The sequence below is a fragment of the Scomber japonicus genome, chromosome 16 (assembly GCF_027409825.1).
Source record: "Scomber japonicus isolate fScoJap1 chromosome 16, fScoJap1.pri, whole genome shotgun sequence".
Lineage (NCBI taxonomy): Eukaryota > Metazoa > Chordata > Actinopteri > Scombriformes > Scombridae > Scomber > Scomber japonicus.
This window is the reverse complement of record NC_070593.1, coordinates 28,700,172-28,721,664: the sequence shown is the minus strand read 5'-3', so window position 1 is coordinate 28,721,664 and position 21,493 is coordinate 28,700,172. Positions and strand designations below refer to the sequence as shown.

At 38.9% G+C, this 21,493-nt stretch overlaps 1 protein-coding gene across 1 annotated transcript in view; it reads left to right on the top strand.

The window, feature by feature from the left end:
• Positions 1-21,493, top strand: part of gabrr2a (gamma-aminobutyric acid type A receptor subunit rho2a) — an 82,383-nt gene that overhangs the window by 40,205 nt on the left and 20,685 nt on the right. Inside the window, 2 exon segments of the mRNA XM_053335360.1 lie at positions 10,574-10,656; positions 19,374-19,514. Coding sequence (XP_053191335.1) covers positions 10,574-10,656; positions 19,374-19,514 — 224 coding nt within the window.

Sequence of the window (21,493 nt, the reverse complement as noted above, 5' to 3'; positions counted from 1 at the left end):
ATGTTTTCACCATTAATTAGCTTTTTATCTGGGGTTTTATAAAATGACAAAAAATACTGTGCCTTATGCGCTGTATCCTCAGAAAGCAGGTTGTTAGAATGATTAGATGAAATATCTGGAAGTTGTTTTTTTTAGTAAACATTAAATGTGGGCTACGTTGGTACTGAATGGGCATGGGCTTGAACTGGGCACATTTTGTGTGTCCCACATGGTTTCAGTAACATGGTCCCCACATGTGAAACCCATGTGGGTTGACTGTATGAGCCCCATAAGGGATGTAAGTGGGCTAAGCAGGCATGGGCATAAACAGGGCAAATTGTATGGGCCCTATATTGTTTCAGAAACATGGCTAAATGGGCCCCATTAAAGGTAGATTCTGATTCCACTTAGACACCATACGGGCAAACATATGGGACCTACATGGGTGTTTTGGCCCCACCTGAAGCCCAGTCAGAACTCACTTGAAGCCCATATGGGCAAACACAGGTGGGGCCACCATGGAAACGGCAGAAAAAACCCACTTGGGGCCCATATTTGCAGCCCAAATTGAATCCTTATGGGAGCCATAAGGGTTACATTTTTCTTTGTCAGTTTTATTCTTATCCTAAACTGCCTCTTTATCTACTTCCAGATCTAAAATGCCTCCGTTATTGAATCCTTATCTGCATCCACATGGCCCTTTCTTCTGCTGTTCCTTTTGTTCTGTTTTGTTCTGTTAATGCTCTTAAAGTTCTCTGTCGTCTGCTGAGAATAATCAGTGGATTTACTGCACTGCACTGCACTGATGTCAGGTGGCAGACAAAGCTGCACAGATAATAACACATTCAAAGAAAACGTGTGTCTTGAGGGACAGGTGCATCTGAGAAGACAAAAAGAAAGACAGGATGCTGCGCACCATCTGAGGCTTTCAACTAGAACAACAAGACATACAACATGTCACTGTGGAGAGGTTCTGTCTCAGGTCAGGCTTTTATATAGCAGAGAACCCCCTCCCACTAAACCCAGATAACCAGAAATAGAATGTCGGGGTTTCTTAAAGAGGCTATAAGTGATATTCTGTATAATAATAATGTCTGTCAGTGTGTAATGTGTTAGTTGTGGTTAGTAGTGATCAGCCTACAGAGAATTATCAGTGACTCTTCAGCTCCTCTTGGCTTCACAGAGCTTTAAAATGAGTTTCAGCTCATTGTTTAGCTGTCAGGAGGCAACTTTACTGTTGTGGTTCATTCTCAGCGCTCTCATATCCTCTTCTAATGAGTTTTCAATGGGAGTGATGTCCGCACAGTCATTATAAAGTAGATGATCAGCTTCTATTCAGCTTCAGCAGTGTGAGTTAGTCATATCAAATGATATCTGACACATTTACAGTCCTCCATCACTTCCATTGTAAACATTATGAAGGGATCTTCTAATGGTCAGTATGAACAGGAGGAATCATTACAGCAAGAAAAACTGATTTTAGTGTTTATCTGGGCTCCTGACTGTTGTTATAAGGCAGAGATTTAAAAAGGGGGAACCCGTCTTGTATATTAGTGGAAATAGTTGTTACGTGTCTTACTAAGTGTTGTTAATCTTTGCATGCAACACTTACATACCATATGTACAGTAACTGGTCACCGTAATCATGAATGGATCTCCTCCTAATTCATCTACACTGGTAGAGATGAGGGATGAAATTCAGTCCTTTTTATAGAAGCTGATATGAGACTTCAGTAGTCTGAGTACCACAACCTGTGTGTATCTTCATTTTTACCACACATACTACAGTACCTACACAATAATAGCATAGAGCCAAGTCACCTACACACCCATTACTTATTATATTGTATTAACCACATTTATGCTGTGTTTTGTTCTACACTATGTAAACCATGCATCTCTCAACAATCAGATGACTACCAATGAAAGAATACAATAATGAGAGACAAATGTAGTGCAGAGCCACACAGAATATAACACATTATGAAAGAGACAACTGGCTGTTTTCCAACTTTCCAAACAGTTCAGGTTCAATGTCATTTAATAAAAAGTAACAGTCATCCTCACAGTTGCTGACAGAAAGCATTAGATACAGTTTTCATGTACGTGTTAGGAAATGTTGACTGTAATCCACCACTCAGTATTGTGTTTAGTGTCTGTGAGTTGTGAATTTGGGCATTTGTCCAAATCAGAGGAGCAGCTGTTGTCTATCTTGTTATGTCTCTCCACCTGTATCCCCAGCTTCTTTTCTCTTTTAGTTTGTACTCTGCCAATCAGTGAGCAGAGTCACAGCTGACATGAGCACAAATCACTCATACAAACATATCAAAATCAACGCAGCACAACAACATATACTGTATTTTTTTATTCTCCTCAAACATGGCACCTACAGTATATTACCCACAATGTAAGTCGGTGGCTGACAGATTGGATGGATGGACATTCGGGTGTGTTATGTTGGTAGCTGGTTATATAGCCTGGAGCTGCAGAGGTGCTAACTTCACCTCTTTGTAATTCCACACCTCCAGATTTGTTTCATTTTCTAACTTGCAGTCTTCAGCCTCAACTCATCACTCTATATCGCTTGAGGCAATTTATCAGATTTCACACATCTGCCTCTGGACACTCAAAAGACTTTCTTCAACTTTTTTCACACCTGTAGTGGTGCTCCCTATATACACTGGAAAATCTGGAAAATAGCTGGAACTCCCCTTTAAGGTAGACTTTTCATAGGGGGAAAAAACAAACTCATCTTTTCAGACTTGTTTATAACGTAAAAAAACAACGTAACCACATGTGTGCCCGGCTGTGCCTGTGCCACCAAAATCTGGCACACACAGAATAATCATAAAAATCACAGCCAGACCAGACTGTGCTTTCTGAACTCTTTACCCACTGAGTCACTGAAAGCTGTCCCGCCCCACCCTATCTGATGTCATGTTTGACTTGTGACAAACTGTCTCAGCCTGCCTGACAGCCTGATGTTGTGGTTATTTTTGGCAGTAGCCAAAGTGGACATCAGAAATTAGTTTTCAAAAATTACTAGTGTAGTAGTAGTAAAACTAGTGTCTGTCTGTATGTTTGTGTCTTTGCTCTCCTCGGCTTCCCCTTAGCAAAAAGTAGTATACTTGAAGTTCATTTTATTAGGTATGCTTGACTGTAAGTATAAGTATAGCAAGTATACTATGGACCATGTACTTGTAGTGTACTAGAAAGTTTACTAATTTAATACCTCTTCAGACTAAATTGGAACATTTTTAAGTTTACAAAAGTACACTTTAAGTATACTTTATAAGGTCATTTTAAGTTTACAAAAGTACACTTTCAAGTATACAACAAGTACACTCATCTATATACTACTAGTGTACTAGGTATATACTTAGTACACTTGAATAAACTACTTTTTGTTAAGGGTCTTCCCTGCTGGTTAACCCTAACCCGCTCTGACTCTCTGTGTGTAACCATATTTAACTCTTTACTGTGTTGTTGCTGATGGTTTGCAGCTCTTATTCTGCTCTGTTTGTACGTTCTCTGAACACTGAAGCTGTTGTGTTGTTGCTGCTATCTGTGGAGCGCGTCCAGACTTTGAATAAATACTTGGCTGTTTGTTTAATCACCTGCTGCTTGTCTTTGATTTGTATTGTTTATGGCCTGAGAAGAACTCTGGAAATGTTTCCATTCACTACTTGTCTTCAAGCTGTGTTGTTTAAATGTAATAACTATATACTGTTTGCCTTCAGGGATATATTTTACATCTCAAACATATAAATGGAGTTGTATGAGTGCATGGTGCATCTTTTTGACGTGAAAACAAGGTTTATGTCTGTTAAAGGACAAATATTTAACACTGATGTAACAACAGTATAAAATGGGTGCTGCAGTCCAAATTCAAAATACTGGATACTGTTAACATGTCATGGTCATTTCTATGAGTTAGTATAGTAAATATATTACATATTGGTCCTTTAATGTAGAGTTCAAGCCTGTTTCAGAGTATAAGATCTGTTGGTCTGTGGCCTTTACATTTTCATTTGAAAGAGAATTGTGCAGAAATATAATATGATATGTGGATTTCACACTCAGTTAAAGTGATTTCCTGGATGAGTTAGCTACAGTTTCTCACCTAACATCCCACTCTGCTGAATGATGTGTGTGTCTGTAAGTACATCAGATCTTTCAGAGACTGATTTCAGCAGGCGGTGAGGTGTTGTTCATCATGTCTTTTTATGGGATGAAACTTCAGCTCTGCAGAAAGCAGAAAATACATTCTTTGCTCAGTTATACATCATAATATCCACTCTACCTGGTCTGGGCATATTTTTATGACTTTTGTGATAAATATATATATGTCTTTAAATTGGATTTGGAGCCATGTAGAACCTGCAGTAAGCAGTTGCTCCTGTGTGTACTGTAATGTGCAAATATTGCCAGTTTATTTCACTAAAATCCTGCAGCTACATCTGTGTCTCCTCTCTGATTTGAATTGAATTGTGTTAAAGTCTGGAAGCGTTAGAAATGACACATCGCAGGTCACTGCATGTTTCTTATTGATTTAAACCTTGAGGATGTGCTGACACCTGTAAGTCATAGTAATGTGTTTTTTGATCGTAGAAGTCATTTTCGAAATGAGACATGCTGGTGCAGCTTAACGTTTTGTTGTCTGAGGGATTGTGAATGTAATGATAACTCAAAAATGAAGTAAAACGTTATTAATCTTAAACTTTGCTATATTGTTGGATACATGATGCTTACTTCATTTAAGAAAGTGCCACAACGTCAGTTTGTTTTTGCTGTGTGCAAATAGTAACAGGCTCAACTTAAAAAATGTGTATGCGTGTGTTGTTGATATTAGGAAATCTGATGTATTGTAGTTATTTCATCTTAAGGTTTGACACTGTTTTCTTGCAACAGATGTGCTATAATGCTATTGGGGAATCCACTGCTGTATTAAGTGAAGAAATAATAATGCTGCAGCTAGATAGATAGATAGATAGATAGATATATAGATAGATAGATAGATAGATAGATAGATAGATAGATAGATAGATAGATAGATAGTTACTTTATTGATTCCAATGGCAAATTTGGGTTTCCAGCAGCTCAATATAAGCATGAAAGTAATAAAGCAACAAACAACAGACAATAAAAAAGACAATAAAAAGAATAATAGTTTAAAAGCTCCTCTGTTTGACGATGAAGGGGTGCAGATGGCTGGCTTCATCCAAAATGGCCAGCAGTTTGTTCAGTGTTCTCTTTTCTTGTCACTAAGCAAAGATAAACAAAACCAATAACCTGGTGTTGATACAATGGATAAGATGAGATCAGATCTTCATTTATTAGTCCCACTGTGGGGAAATGTAAAGTATTACAACAGCAAGTGGACAGTAAAAATAGAAAAAAACATTACTAAAAAGAATAAAGAACAATAAATAATAAGTACACAAGCAATAAAAACCATAGTAGTATAAATATAATTTTTAAAAAGTAACTATGTACAAGAATAAAATTGGTGTTGAATGATAATATAGTTTCATCTCGATATTACATATATTTTAAAGTCAAAGAAAAGGCAAACACTAATACTGAGAGTAAATAACTGTATATCACACAGGCACTCTTTATTAATATTTCGGGCTATGCTATTTCTAAATGCATTCAACTCTTCATTAAGTGCTTAAGTACATAATATAATAATATAACACTGTGTTTGTGTCAGTGTGTACAGCAGCTAACAAATCAATGTACAATCATATGTGTATGTTGAGTTATTGTTCAGTCTGAAGCCAGAAGAGAAATCAAATGTGTCTAGACTGTCCTGTTATGACTTAACTCATCTACTTCATTCTCTCACACACTCATTTTGCTCAATTTCTCCTTTAATTGCTTTCTCATTCTTCATCTTGCCAGATGACGCTTAACTTTTTTTTTGGGACGGCACGGCACAGAGAATAAAGAAGTGTTCTAGCAATGTTTGAAGTTCCGTTAGTAGTTAAACTCAACTCCACATCTCCAAAAATCCACCACATATAGAAAACTCATGAATTATTTCAAGATTAAGAGAAGATTTCTCCCATTTCATGAGTCATATTTCAGTCTGACAGCTCACTTTAATGAGCACCTCCTACACAATACACCCCATCCTGCAGGCTCATTTTGGATCAGGCATATTTGCAGTTTAGATGTGACTTTATATTCTAATCCAGAGGAAAAACATTAAAAGCAGACAACAGCTTCAAGTCTGTAGATTGTCAACATCACAGCAGCAGTGCCAGCGGCTAAAAGTGAAAGCACAAATTCATCATACGAGACAGATATATTACTGATGAAGACTCAGCTGGTTTATTGCCCGCAGATGAAAGTCTTTCTCACATTCAGTTTGAGATTTTTTTTTTCTTTCAGGACAGCAGATTGGAGAGCGGAGCAGCAGGATGTGGGAAAGAGAGCGATGAGACAGGAGAGGATTTTAGGGAGATGATGACACGGTTAGAAAGCAAGCAGAATGAGATTTATTTCAACATTGTGTGAATCAAAAAAAAGTTCAGTGGGATATTGTATGGAGGCAGGATCTGAAATCTAATCAGAGACGTCAGAAAGAAGTATCACTTCACTTTGAGCCTGTTTGATTTGACCGCTCACCCACAAAGTCGGAAGAACTGAACACTTTCTGATCTCCATCGTCGTCTGTTTAGTTGGTCAGCGTGTGCTTGTGATGTGTAATGTTTCACCACATGTTCTCCACTCAGATTATTTCTTGAACAGCATCTAAATGAGAAACCTGGTTACTGTAATTGTGTTTCTTTATGTGTTTTTTAGGCTTTCTTTTGGCATTATTACCTTTATTAGATTAGTGGATGGCATTGAGGCTGACAGGAATGGGAATGATCTGCAGTAAAGATCCTTGTGAATAATTGTGTTTATTTTAAGCATGAATAAATTGTCATATTCTCTCACTAATATAGTTCAAATGAGTAAAATAAGATTAAAAATGAAAGTGAAGATGAGAGGAGAAGTCGATGGAAACTGATAGAAAATGATTTTAGTTGACTTGTTACAATCCACTGTGAGTTTAATCAGTTAAATAGGCTAAACAACACTATTGTTAATCATTTCATGTATGCAGACGACCTGGTCTTGCTCTGTCCATATAGTGCTGGGCTGCAGCAGATGTTGAAGGTGTGCTCTCAATATGGCCTTGATTATGACATTAAAGGATAATTACCGTTTTTTACAACCTGGAGCGTATCCGTATGTGAGTACACGGGGCACCGAAGCGCAGCCTCTATATAACACATTATCTGCTGCCAAACTAGTTAATTTCACCAATATTTTGTTATGATACGTTAGTGCTATTCCCCTCCGAGCCCTCCGGTAATTATCCTTTAAGTATAACTCTAAGAAAATAAATCAACTTTTCCAACCGTGTATTAGTCTGACAGGCCTGCTGTGTGTGAGGAAATGAAATACCTAGGTCATGTCATATCCGATGACTGGACGGAAGACAAACATCTATTAACAGCGCTGTAAAATGTATTCTCAAGCTAACATAGTGCCAGTTAATTGTTTGAGTCCACTAGAATACCAACCTGTGAGCCACTCTTAACCTTCCTGTCGTCGTCCCGGGTCAAATTGACCCTGTCTGTTTTGACTCTTCCTTCTTTCCTCCCTTCCTCTTTTCCTTTCTCCCTCCCTCCTTCCTTCTTTCCTCCCTCCCTCCTACCTTCCTTCCTTCCTTCTTCCGTCCGTCCTTCCTTTCCTTTCTCCCTTCCTCCTTTCCTCCCTCCCTCCTACCTTCCTTCCTTCTTTCATCCGTCCGTCCTTCCTTCCTTCCTCCTCCCTTCCTTTCCTTCCCTCTTCCTCCCTTCCTTCATTCCTCCCTCCCTCCTTTCCTTCCTTCTTCCTCCCTTCCTTCATTCCTCCCTCCCTCCTTTCCTTCCTTCTTCCTCCCTTCCATCCTTCCTTCCTCCCTCCTTTCCTTCCTTCTTCCTCTCTTCCTTCCTTGACTCGGGGACAACAGGAGGGTTAAGACAGCTGATGTTTAGTTTTATACGTGGCCCTAGTCAGTCCTCTCAAAAGCTCTTATAGATTCAGGTCTAGACTAAGACGGCATTGGTGCAATAGCTTGTATATCTTGTAATATGCATATCTTTTGTATTCTTATTGGATCTCTCTTTTTATACCATCTTTACTGTATGTTGTGTTATATGGACCTGTGTCTGCAATAAAGTTTGTTATTATTGAACAGTCTGAGCAGACTGTTATGGAGGATGTAAGGATCCTTTCAATTACTGCTGTGTAGAAGCGGAGGAGGTGTTGTCTCACTCTGAATCACTCATTGTACTGAGAGTAGGCGTATTCTTTAAGTTCCACTTTAATTGGTACAACCTTTGTGAACTAAGTTACAGCTGTTCAAACTGTGTTGAAGCTAACTCTGAATCAAAGCTGGAGCAACCAGCTGCTTTTTTCAGTTTTACAGGAGGTCCAACTGTTCCTTTCAAGAGATCTTTAAAGATCTCCTCCAGACGTGTAACACGTTTCCACAAAGTTCAATTATCTTATTCCATTCCTACTTCCTCCCTCTACCATCTACAAATATTGTTAATTTCTCTTACTTCAACTAAACTTCATTCTTAGTGCACCAGTGCTTGAAAGGAACTAAGTACATTTACTCAAGTACTGCTTTTTAGTATAATTTTTGAGGTATTTTACTGTAGTATTTCCATGTGATGCTACTTTCTACATCTCAGAGGGAAATGTTGTACTTTTCAGATGGAGATTTGACACAATGGATAATATAACAAGCTTTTAAAATACAACAAAAAGCAGTGTGTAGTCAGGCTCTTAGGTCAGACGTCTATGAGTTGTTAACAGCGCCACCAAATAGTGGTTTTTCCCTCTAAACTTCTCACATGCTTTCATTTCAATAAATGTTCAAATGATCCAATATTTCAACAAAAATCAAAGATTAGAGAAAAAGTCCAAAAACTGAAAACACATTTGTGTATCAGAACTTTGTTTTTCTTCTTTCCTCTCCAATTAATCATCTCACCAGCACTCACATTTAAGGTGAGCATAGAGAATGTGACAGGAAATGAATGTGAAACAATCATGTGTGCATACAGTACAGTATATCATTCTGCACTGTGATGAGAATAACATAATCCCAGTTCATTACATCATGTATCCTGTCCTCATAGTGTTTAGAATCATGTCCATAATGATAACATCTTAATCACTACAGTAATTGCTGAGATCAGAAAACATGGTGACATCACGACAACAAAGTCTTGCAAGGCAACACCAAACACAACACCAACTTACTAACAACAATCTATCCAGATGATCTGAACCACTTTATTTGGAGGTCAAAATGAAAGTGAGTGCACTGATCTGATGCTAATAATCCCTCATTGTATAAGAAATCAGTGTACGCACTGTGAGCAGTCTGAAGTTGGACAAAGGAAAGTTTGGCTAACCTTGAATCCCACTTACAACCTGACTGAACTCTGAAAACAACAAGATCTAATACAACTTATCCTTTTATCCTTCATCTGTGGTGCTGGCTGGTTGATCAGCTGTGTGTTCGTGTGTTGAGGAGAACTTCAGAACTGACTTTAAGCTCTTCCTTCTTACATACTAAGAGCTAGGATCAAGCTACATGGTTAACTCCATGTTAACTATTTGTGATCATCTGTTGCTGCTGTATTGGAGGTTTCAACAGCAGGAAGTAAATCAGGGATGCAGTCTTTGTTAATTATGTTCCAAAACTATGAAACACACTACTGATAGATATCAGAGAAGCAGCTTGCTAATCATTTTAAAAGAAAGCTAAAAACTCTTCACTTTAGCCTTCTATTATAGTAGCTTGTATGATCCACTACTGAACTTCTTTTAAAATGTTGTATTTTACTTGACTTTATATATTGTATTTATTCTATTATTTGCTACTTTTACTATGTATTATTTTAAAGATGATTGCTTTTTCAAATTTTACACATTTTATATTTTTTCATCTTTATGTTATGTTTCTTTTTCTTTCCTCTTTCTGTATTGTTCTTTTTTTAATTGGTCTATGCTCTTTTTAAATGTTTTTTAATGTGAAACACTTGGTGTATGTATTTTATTTTGTTGTAATATCATTATTATTAGCGCCCGAGTGCTGACCAGCGCGAAGCCCTATTGTATCTGTAAACCGACATGCATGGGGGGGTGAGGGCCCGTTCACCGCTGCTTGCATTTTTAATTATTATTATTATTATTATCCATATCCCTCAATATGGGAAGACGTCCAAACCTCTCCAATCAGTATGTGCAGTATTCTGTCTGGTCCTGATTAGCTTTGTAATTCTGAGCCTAAATCAACAAAAAGCAAAACTAACACTGTGACGTTAATCTTTGTATTATCATTCAGTCCAGAGAAAATAAGTGAACGCTGGAATGACACACACGAAACCTAATCCTGATACTTACTGCGTTACTGCAGAGATGTTTCCAGCTCACCATGCAGCCGCTTTCAAATAAGTCAAAGTGAAATTAGTGAATGTATGCAGCGCCATGACTGCTCTCACCATGTTGTCTGTTGTTTGTTGTTGAACAGAGTGACGGTGACGGCAGCCTGTAACATGGACTTCAGCCGCTTTCCTCTGGACTCTCAGACCTGTTCACTGGAGCTGGAGAGCTGTGAGTAAAGTAGACTCTTTCATTCATGCTTTAAGATATCACACACACCTGCTCAGCCCTGGACAAATTAATATGAACTGACCGTATTAATTGGTTAGGTGATCACATTGTTTCCTGACTTGTGTAAATGAGGACAGAGCTAGACTGTAACTTTCAAAAGGGAAAAGCATGAATGAAAATGAATGGGAGGGAACACACACACACACACACACACACACACATGAAAAAGAATGGCCACCATGTGCAGTGAAGGAAAAGGCTACATCCAAGCAGGCAAACACACCAGAGAAGCCAAACAGCAATAAAATGCTCTTTTTAAAAGAAAACATAGAGTAAAAGTTTGAGAGTTAATTCAGCTAAAATGCTTATAAAAATAGCAAATGAATTAAAACCCCGAGGCAGCAGCCATCCACACACTGAGCCAAAGAACAGCACAGCAGATGGCAACAGAGAAGAGAGCAGAACCAATAAATGCTGGAGACAAACACAGAAGAACACGTCAAAGTTAGCAGTTCTAAACTAATGCCAGAGGAAACATTATCAGTGTCAAATACTGTTATAGCTGGTTACATGTTGTGAGAATACCGTTCAACTATTTTCATAAAAATTCAAGAAAACATCTCAAGCTTACCTCTCAGTGGTCATTTTTTATCAGTGCAAGTAAACTTAGATGCTCACACTGTGTCAACCTGTCAAAGTATCACATACCTGACATCATGTGACCAAGACCTCATTATGTCACACGTTATCAGAGATGACTAGTTTTGCATACAGGACATACTGTCAGTCTGCTACAGTTTTTAAGCTCTTATCAGTTACCTAGTTTTTGTTCACAAGCCCAAAAATAATGTACCCAAAACAAGAAGGTTACTGTTGCTTAAATGAGCCACCATGGAGACTGAGACAGTCTCATGGAGACCTGACACTTGTTTACTCTTTGAGTCTGTTTCTCTCACATTTAGTGAAACATAATCAGATCAGGCAGCTGTGTAAATCACATTAACATCCAGCTGTGTGTGGTCAACTTATTAACTGTATCAGTGAATCAATAAATACAAACACTGTTGATTTCTTCCTGTGGAGCCGATATGCAAACCTTTTTGGTTCAAAAATGTAATTAAACCAGTTTGCCTGGTCATTACCTTAGTAATGAATTGCAAGGAGCACAAAGGGAGGGGTGTATTTGATGAATCGTTTTGTTTAAATATCAACAATCTTTTTCCAGAATGACTTTAATTATTCTTATTAGCTACACCTGTGTTTAACAAGTCAATAAGTCCAGTGTGAGACAGATGTGTTATAGGGTGGACAGCCATGAGAAGCCAACCGTCTGTGATTTTGTTATCCTGTTCTGTCCTCACACTGTGCCTGTCCTCATATTGTGTACTGAATGCAGGTAACAGGGAACATACTGTACTGTACACAATAGCCTCTATTTTCATGGAAGTTATGCAGACTTGTCACTTCAGGAAAACCAGACGTATAAATAATGCAGTGAGTGATCAGGGTCAGGGTCCTGCTAGGCTGCTACTACACATGCTGACTCACTGTCACACTGTCATGGTTTACGGGGATGCTTGAATAGATCAGAGCTATCGTTAATTAACACATTTGATTGTCCTGCCCTATTACAGTATGACATGTCAAGATGTCAAGATGAAACACGTCTATACTGCCTCTTGAGTCCTCTTATTACTAGTTCAGTGTTCTCTGGTGATGTACGAGGATAAGACGGTGGGTCATACTTGAAGAGATACTGAGCAAGAGGGACTTATCTGTGTGTTTTTTATGGGACATGAAAGATATACTTAGGAAGACCCAGCACAAGTGTCAAGAGCGTCCCCATACATTTAAGATTAAAGATGTACCTTCTCAACTGTGAAGCTTCACAACATAAACAGTCAGCTGGGAAGACAGTTGGGGATTTGGGGTTGCTATTGGTAACTACTCAAAATTACAGTGTAAAAATAAAAGCAATTCACAAGCTTTTCCACCTCTTAAGGTAATAGATCTGCTCCTAGTAAAGGGGTCGGACTTTTAGGAAGTTTCATGGGTTTCTTAAGCAAAGAGGAAGTTGGCAGCAGGAAGTGCAGAAACAAGTTAATCTGACTGAGCTGTGGTAATATTCTCTCTCAAAACATCACAGTTACATCATTAAGCCTATTATAGAGCCTCAGTTCATTTCATTTCCACTGGATGTGAACGCCCTTAGAGTCTGGACAGTAATTAATGAATAAAGTGCATTTCCTCTGTTCTTTTAATAAATCAAGCACAGTGTTAGTTCATACAGGACATGATGGCATAGCCAGCTGTAATCATCACACCAATCACAGCCATTCTAACAACAAGGCGGTCCATTTAAATGTGACTCCCATCTACACTGATCCCTGCTACACCAATGCTGTGGTACACACTGCTGCTGCTGGTAAAGTTAGCCTCCATCAGCCCAGCCTCCACCTCTCTGGTTCAGGGTCACATCATGGCTCAAGGATCAATCTGAAATCCATGTCTTACTATCAGCCCACTCTGCAGGGTTTCACATTGTGCTGCTTATTTTAGCTCAGCATGCTGCTGGCTAATCCAGGTAGCATCTTAAGTGGAGGCTGATCTATGATGAGTGTTCCTGACTGAAACACACATCTGCATCAACAGCATTTTATTAACAGTGTATTAAACTGAACTCTCAGTCTTGAGCCATTACTGTCTGTCTGATAACTGGCTTATATTAATATCAATAACATAATAAGATATTGACAAAAAAGCATCACTCTACATTGAACCAGAGAGTTAAAACAGTATAAGATGTATAAATATAAGTATTTTGCACTGCAACTGAAGTGCTAAATTAATCAAAACATCATTATAGGGTAAAGCTGCTTTTTCTGTATCACTCTTATTGTTGGGAATTGATTGAAAATGTATTAATTAAATGTAGTGTTCTAGTATTTCTGGCAGCAGGATGGTGTGTGTGGGATTCAGCCAAAATAAACCACAGTGTGTGTGTTTAGTGATGAAGGAACACGTCACCCAGCACACACTCACTGATGTGTTTTTAATATTTTTAGCCATGCTAGAGGCGTAGCTTTAGGAATGACAGTCAATTTGATCCAAATTCAAATATCTCGACAACTGTTTGATGAATTTCCATGAAGTGTTGTGAAGATGTTCATGGTCCACAGAGGATACATCCCAAAGACCATGAAATGTGGTTCAGGTATGGATAACATTCATCTAGACCAGGGGTGGGCAAACTTTTTGGCTTGGGGGCCACATTGACTTTTCAAATTTGGGCCAGTTCAGCACAAGATACAATACATATAAAAAACTGCATTTGTTAACAGTACATATCAAACATAAACAGAAAAAAGTATTGAAGTATTAACATACTTTAATGAGAACAGTGTTGTTGATCACCCATTTTAGCTAGTGCATCGAAGTCTGGTGGTAATTCTGTTGTGGCAATTCTCAGAACAGATCTGAGGTGTTCATCACTCATCTGGGATCTGTGGGGTGCTTTGTTGGTGTTCATCACACTAAAAGTCTGTTCACACACATATGTAGAGCCAAACAACACCAGCATCCTCTGTGCCATCTTCTGAATGTTTGAAAATTTGGCTGCACTTAATGAAGCATAAAACTCATCCAGTTTCAGGGAGTTGAACTTGTCCTTTAACACCATGTCACATTGGAGATCAATCAGTTCCAACTGCAACTCCTTTGGCACCGTTTCCAGGTCGTGTGAGAAGGGACATGACACCAGCTGAAGTGCCCTGTCAATTTTTCCAAAATCACGAAACCGACGGCAGAATTCCTCATGCAGGTCATCCAGTGATTTCCCATATTTTTTCACATGGTGCGGGGCCTCTTTTAACGTAGCCAGTGTGGGGAAATGAGCAAATGACTTGTCTGACATTTGCTTCGAAAATAAAACCAGCTTGGTTTTGAAGGCTCTGACGTTTGCTTGCATTTCATGAACAAACTGTTTTTTTCCTTGTAGCTTCACATTCAGCTCGTTCATGTGTGTCAGTATGTCCACAGTAAAAGCTAAATCACAAAGCCAATCTGTGTCATTCAGCTCAGGAAAATTGTCAGTATTGTCAAGTAGCTCCAAAAATGACATAATATCCTGTTTGAGCTCCCACACACATTGGCATACGTTTCCCAAACTTAACCAGCGGACATTAATGGAATGGTAAAGTAAGTCCGTGTGATCAGCATCAGTTTCTTCAAGAAAATGAATAAATTGACGATGGTGAAGTCCCCTTGCTCGAATAAAGTTAACGAGTTTCACAACGGGCTTCACTACGTGGTCAAGCTGCAACACGGATTTACACAGTGCCTCTTGGTGAATTATGCAGTGTAGGAAAATTACCTCCTGCTCAGGGTTGTCCTCTCTCACCCTGTCCTGAATTCTCTTGAGCATCCCAACGTTTTTTCCTGTCAGATTTGGTGATCCATCTGTGGTAACGTTGGTGAGCGTACTCCAAGGTAACTTGTGCTTCAGTATGACCGCTGACACGCTGTTAAATAAATCCTCTCCACGTGTTTTTCCTTTCAGGGATTCCATATCCAAAAACTCCTCCATTATCTCGAAATTCTCATTAATCCCTCTGATAAAAAATAAAAGCTGAGCGGTGTCCTTTATATCATTGCTTTCGTCCAGTGCCAAAGAATATAATGTAAATGACTCAGCTTTTTTGTTTAGCTTGCTAGTTAAGTGTTCGTCAATTACTTCAATACGGCGAGTCACTGTCCTGCGTGATAAGCTCACTTTTTCAAATTTGTTCTTGCTCTCAGGACATAAAATACTTGCTGTCTCTACCATGCACTCTTTAAGAAACTCCCCTTCGGAGAAAGGCTTGCTGGCCTTTGCTAGTTTGAATGCAAGTAAATAACTTGTCTTCGTGCTTGCTTCTTGGATGGAAATTGCTCGAATAAAGGTGTTTTGCTGAGCCTGCAAGCTAGCTACCAACCTGTCAGCGGTAGCCGTACGTTCTTGTGTTGAAAGGCTGCTAGCATAATTAGCATGCTTGGTGGAAAAGTGACGGCTGATGTTATATTCTTTTAAAACCGCTACGGTTTTTTGGCAAATAAGACACACAGCCTTGGACCGGACTTCAGTAAAAAAGTATTTAGGTGTCCATTCTTTCTTAAAAACCCGGCACTCACTGTCGACTTTTCTTTTCTTTGACATTGCTGTAGATGGGTTCTGATCTGACCAGTAGAAGAGCGATAACTGGAAATCATAGAACATCCGTGACGTCACCCATTGGTTTGTGGACTGCTGCTCGGAAGCCAATAGTATTGAATCTAGGCAGCGCCATCTTGAAAATTTCAGGTGCATGCCGGGAAAAAATGAACACGGATTCTACTTATATGGGCATGAGGCGGAGTCATGGATGGACGTATGGGCGGGACCAACGGCGCAGCGGGGAGGCTGCAATTGGTTGCGAGGGCTGGATCTCAAGGACATTGGTCAGTCAACCTGTCAATCAGGACGTAGCCACGTAGCCTGCTTTATCATCAAATATAAAATCAGGGAGGCCAACATTTCACAAATGAACATCATACTGCATTGAAGAAGGCTTTAAACTAGTGATTGAGATCATAAACACATTTTGAAAACGTTTACTGAGGTTAGAAATCAAGTGAGAAATTGGTGAATTCTCCATTGACTTGTATAGAGCAGGACGTCTTTTTGAACACAAAACGGTCGCCCCCTGGTGTTGAAATGCCTGTGATTAAAAGTCAAAATGAAATAAATGCAATCATTCACATCAAACCTTAATTCTGTACCAATCTTAGGCGGGCCGGATTAAAAAGACCAACGCGCCGAATGTGGCCCGCGGGCCGTAGTTTGCCCACCCCTGATCTAGACGCATCATAATTCAAAACCTAATTTTGTCCAGTAAGAACATTATACCTGGTAAACATCAACTTGTTAGAATTGTCATTAGTAGGGCTGGGTCTCATTTAAAAAATACCAGCACCAATCCAAGTAGCCTTAAAGTGATACTGATACCAACTGAGCATTTCATTAGATGCCCATCATGTGAATAGAAGTATTAAATTGTATAAAATACCACCACTCCTACACATTTAACCACTTAACGCACTCTGTTCCTCCTACGGGACGGGACGGATGTTAGGAGGTAGCCACAAGTTCTTCTGGATGTTTTAAACACCAACCCTTAAACATATATACTCATGCCGTACATCATTGGAAAGCTTAGATTGTCCTGATTCATTCAAGACCACTCACAACTTATATGGTTGCTCACAGCCGTAATAGTATTAGCGATTAGCTCGGCTAGCCCCTGAGCTAAGTGAGAAAAGCTATAATGCCTACATACCTTCAAAGTCTTCCCTTTATCCACAACGATCATCTTATGACTCAGGACTTTCTGTACAGCTCGCCAAGTATCCATTCTTGTGAAATATGAAATCCGTTTCCATAAAACCGAAATACTTTCCTCAATATGTCCATGTATTTAGCCACGTAACGTAATAACACAAATAACAAACTATATACGGTCCGTTTACGTCATTTCCTGACCTGCACGTCCATCTCAGAGTACACGTGACTAGATGTTTACGACCGTGAGCCTCTTCTGCTTCTGACGACACCACACACAGGCCAATCGGTGTTTAGGATTAGGCAGTACATGTCTCCAAAGCCAATGAGGACATGTGACCGACAACAATGACGACATGGCTTTGATTGACAGCTGTTTCAGCCTATGGAAATATTCGCTGAAATGAAGTTGATAACCTTTTAGCCAATAGTCAGAGGTTTCCAACGGTGTATGACACTAAGCTATCAGGTTTGGCTGTCCATAAACAAACTCCAAGCGTAACCAGCGTGCGCCCTGTGCGTAAAAGAGTTGAACAGTATATCATTATGCACTCGGCATTTTGGTACACGGTTGGTTCTTCTTCGACTTAACATATGACTTATACCAAAATAAACAGATAGATAGATAGATAGATATGGCCAAACAAAAAATATATGGTTATATGTAATAATAATAATAATAATAATAATATTATTAATAATAATAATATGGCGTCAGCTTTCATTAGAGACCAAGATTTTGATTGTAGGCAAAGGGGATGTGAAGTTATATGTGTTTGATTGCGGTTATACAGCTTTGGTAATCAAGTGTCCATTTGGAGTCTCCAAAAAGGACCTAAGGAAAACGCATGGACATACCTGTTGAAAAATAATTCTGAAAAATTCATCTTTTGGTCTTTTGACTCCAAATTTGGACTGCATGAAGCCAAGACATGTGGCTGTGGCCTCATTGTGTCTATATCCCGCTGAGAGGTCCCTGAATGTCTGTACACATGTCATTGTAAAGACAAACCTATGGGCGAGTAAACAACCCCATCATTGTAACCTCTGCCACTCTTTGTCAGTAAGTCACAGAATCACATAGACACTTTTACAAGAATCCTGAGAGTGTTTCCTTTCCAATGATACCAGACACATCTCTGAGTCTCAAACTATGTGGGATCTGTGCTGCTCACAACTTGGGCATGTCGTTTAGGCTAACAGCATAAAAAACAGGGGCGTGTGTTAAGTGGTTAAATGAATAGATTTTTACACAAAGGCATTTTGAAAGCCTTCAAATTATGAATATTTATTAAGAAGAATGCTTGTGTTGATTGGCTGTGAGAAAGTCCATAAAATAGTCATATTCAGTGGTGTGCGATCGCCCCCCCCTCGTGGCCCAATTGTTGAAAAATGTGCGCCAAAGTGCTTTCTTGGGAGCCAAAACGTATGCTAAAGTGCCCTCCTGGTTGGCAAAACACACTAAAGTGCCCTCTTGGGTGGCAAAAACGCCTGCTGAAGTGCCCTTTTCAGTGGTGAGAACACACTGTATGTGCCCTTTTTTTCTTTTTGCCCCTGCCCTTCAAAAAGTCTGTGCATGCCACTGGTCATATTTTCTAGCTCTGGGTGTAAAAAGGATCAATTGGAGGTATCGTTTGACGGGAGACGTTTTGATACTACTCAGTTTATGGAGTACCGATATCGAGTTTATCAAGTACCGATATCCAGCCCTAGTCATTAACATGCTGATGTTAGCATTTAGCTCAATGCTACCACTGTGCATATAACCTCACAGAGCTGTTAGCGACAGACTATCACACTTATTAATCATTATTTGGACAAAAGGAGGAACAACATATATTAGACTCAGATACGGGGACAATGCTTGTTAGTATAATTCATTGTTGGTTGTGTCACATGGGATTAGCAGACAAGAAAAACAAATAGAATGTGTCTTATCCTTTAAAGCAAAATTGAGCTTTTGACTGTATAAATGGTGTGATTATTGGATGTGACTGTGTGTGTGTTCATTCTGAAAGATGTTCATGATGATTAGACAGTGACACCACTTAGTACTGTAATAATTCAACACTGTTAGCATATGCTGTCATTGTCTTCCACTGCTCACTTCACGGTGCAGATTGTTTACTCGTGCCTCAGGCTGCTGCTGCTCAGTGGTTAGCCGTCAAAAGATGCTCATTTCCTCTCAGTGGAAAGTAATGTCAGCTCCCACCAACATGTGTTCATTAATAAATGACGGCTGTAAGCAGCAGCGAAAAAAAGGAAGTATTACCTCTCATTAGTCAGTGATGAGACAGCGTGTGAAAAGCTTTGTTTGAAAATCCAGAATTAGAATAAGGTGGACTATGTGATGTTTTTGCAGATGCCTACACAGATGAAGACCTGATGCTCTACTGGAAGAGCGGAGATGAGTCCCTCAGCACTGACGATCGCATTTCCTTATCCCAGTTCCTCATTCAGAAGTTCCACACCACATCTCGCTTGGCCTTCTACAGCAGCACAGGTACACAAGCACACGTGTTTCCATTTCCATGCAATGATGCTTGTTTGATGTTATTCTTGTGTACAAAATCATGACTCACCCTCGAATGAATGTGTTTCCACTTGTGCCTCAGAACTTTTTTATTTTTATAAGCTATGAGTTGTCTTCTAGTGTCACCGTCAAGACAGACTTCATGCTCTGAGCTTCACTGCTGGCAAGGTTTTCTTCTAAAGCTGTTTTTATTTATTTAATATCATCGAGCATCAGGAGCTCAAATGTAATTATTTTTTCACTAAGGCGACCTCGGGCACTTACAGGGTAGCTGGCACATAACACAAACACATACAGCTCTTACCCACCTACAGACCCCCAAGGAATAGTCCAGCAGAGTGTACATGTACATAGATCATAACAGTACCAACAGTGGAGACTTACTGACAAGGAGGATGTTTATTGAGGATTTGTTGCTTTTCTTTAAGCCTTAAAACATCAAATATTCTCTCTATTTTTTATAACTGAATTATTGAAAGATTGACATAATTATTTATTATAACTATTTTAAGGCAATTATTTAATTTAGGACCCTTAGTGATTTTAAGACACTGTTGCTGAACTAAGTTTTGTTGTATTGTTTTATCAGTGCAATGACAATAAAGTAGCTATTCTATTAAATAAGTGAGTTTAAGGTTTTACCAGTTTAATGCAGCAGTGTTATACATCTTATTTTACCATAATCAGACATTGAAAGAGGATTTACACCTTAAAATGTAACTGAACAGGTAAAAAAAAACAAAAAAACACACACACACACAAATGCTTTTGGCTGTTTGGAGATTTTCTTCCTTCTTTTCTTTGGTGTGTCAGGAGGACAGCAGTATTTGTTTGCCTTCATTTTTGAAAGTAGCTTGGTATAGAGGCTGACAGGAAGCAGGGAGAGAACGAGGGCTGACCTGCAGCAAATGTCTCTTACCAGAGTCAACATACTGACTCCAGTCTGAGGAAATACACACACTGCTGACTGAGCATTGCTGCAGGAATCTAAGACACTGATTTATGAGACAATGAATCAACCAGTCAATCAATAGAAAAATAGTTATCAACTAATCAGATACTTGGTGAATTGTTTTGAGTATTTCTTTGCCAGAATGTTTTGGTTACAGCTTCTTAAATATAGAATATTTTCTGGGTTCTTTCAGTCTTCAATGACAGTAACCTGAATATCTTGTTGGTCAGGACAAAAGAAAACATCTGAGGTTGTGTTCTGGGCTTTGGGAAATAATGAGTGAGATTTTTAAATCAAACTCGAGAAAAGAATCAACAGATGGATCAATAATTTCTTGCCACTGTCGCCAAGTGCTGCTCATGTGGGAATGTTGGGTCTCTTTAAATTAAATGAAAAAGTAGTTTAGACCTGCTCTATGTGTAAAGTGCCTTGAGATGACTTTGTTGTGATTTGGGGCTATATAAATAAAGATTGATTGATTGATTGATTGATTGATTGATTGATAGCCTTGTTTCAAAGCTATCAAATGACTATCAAAGCCTTTCCAATGAAACCACTGGTGTTCTTGTTGAGCTGACATTATAACCATCCTCTATGTGATGAATATACACTCACTTCTACAAAGATATCTTTTCAAGTTCAAGTCTTTCCAAACTTTGCAGCAGAATCTGCAGAAACACTTTCTCTACAGAAATGTGCCTAACAGAGTCAGCACCAGATGTTATTTATGCAAATCAGATGAACTGTGTCTGTTCTGTTTGTTTTTTTCAAATATTCTGTTAAAGTGAAAAATTGCAGCGAGGCAAATCTTTGCAACTTTGTATTAGTTTAAACACGTGTAGTAGTGATGAGTTTGTTTATTGTTTGTTTATTTCCACAAACAGAGAAATAAAAAACACACAGTAATAATAAGTAGAGAGGAAAATGAGGGAGAATTGCTGAAAAAGCCTCCAGGGGATTTCAGAGTGTCATGCAGTAAAATGACATCTTTCAAAGA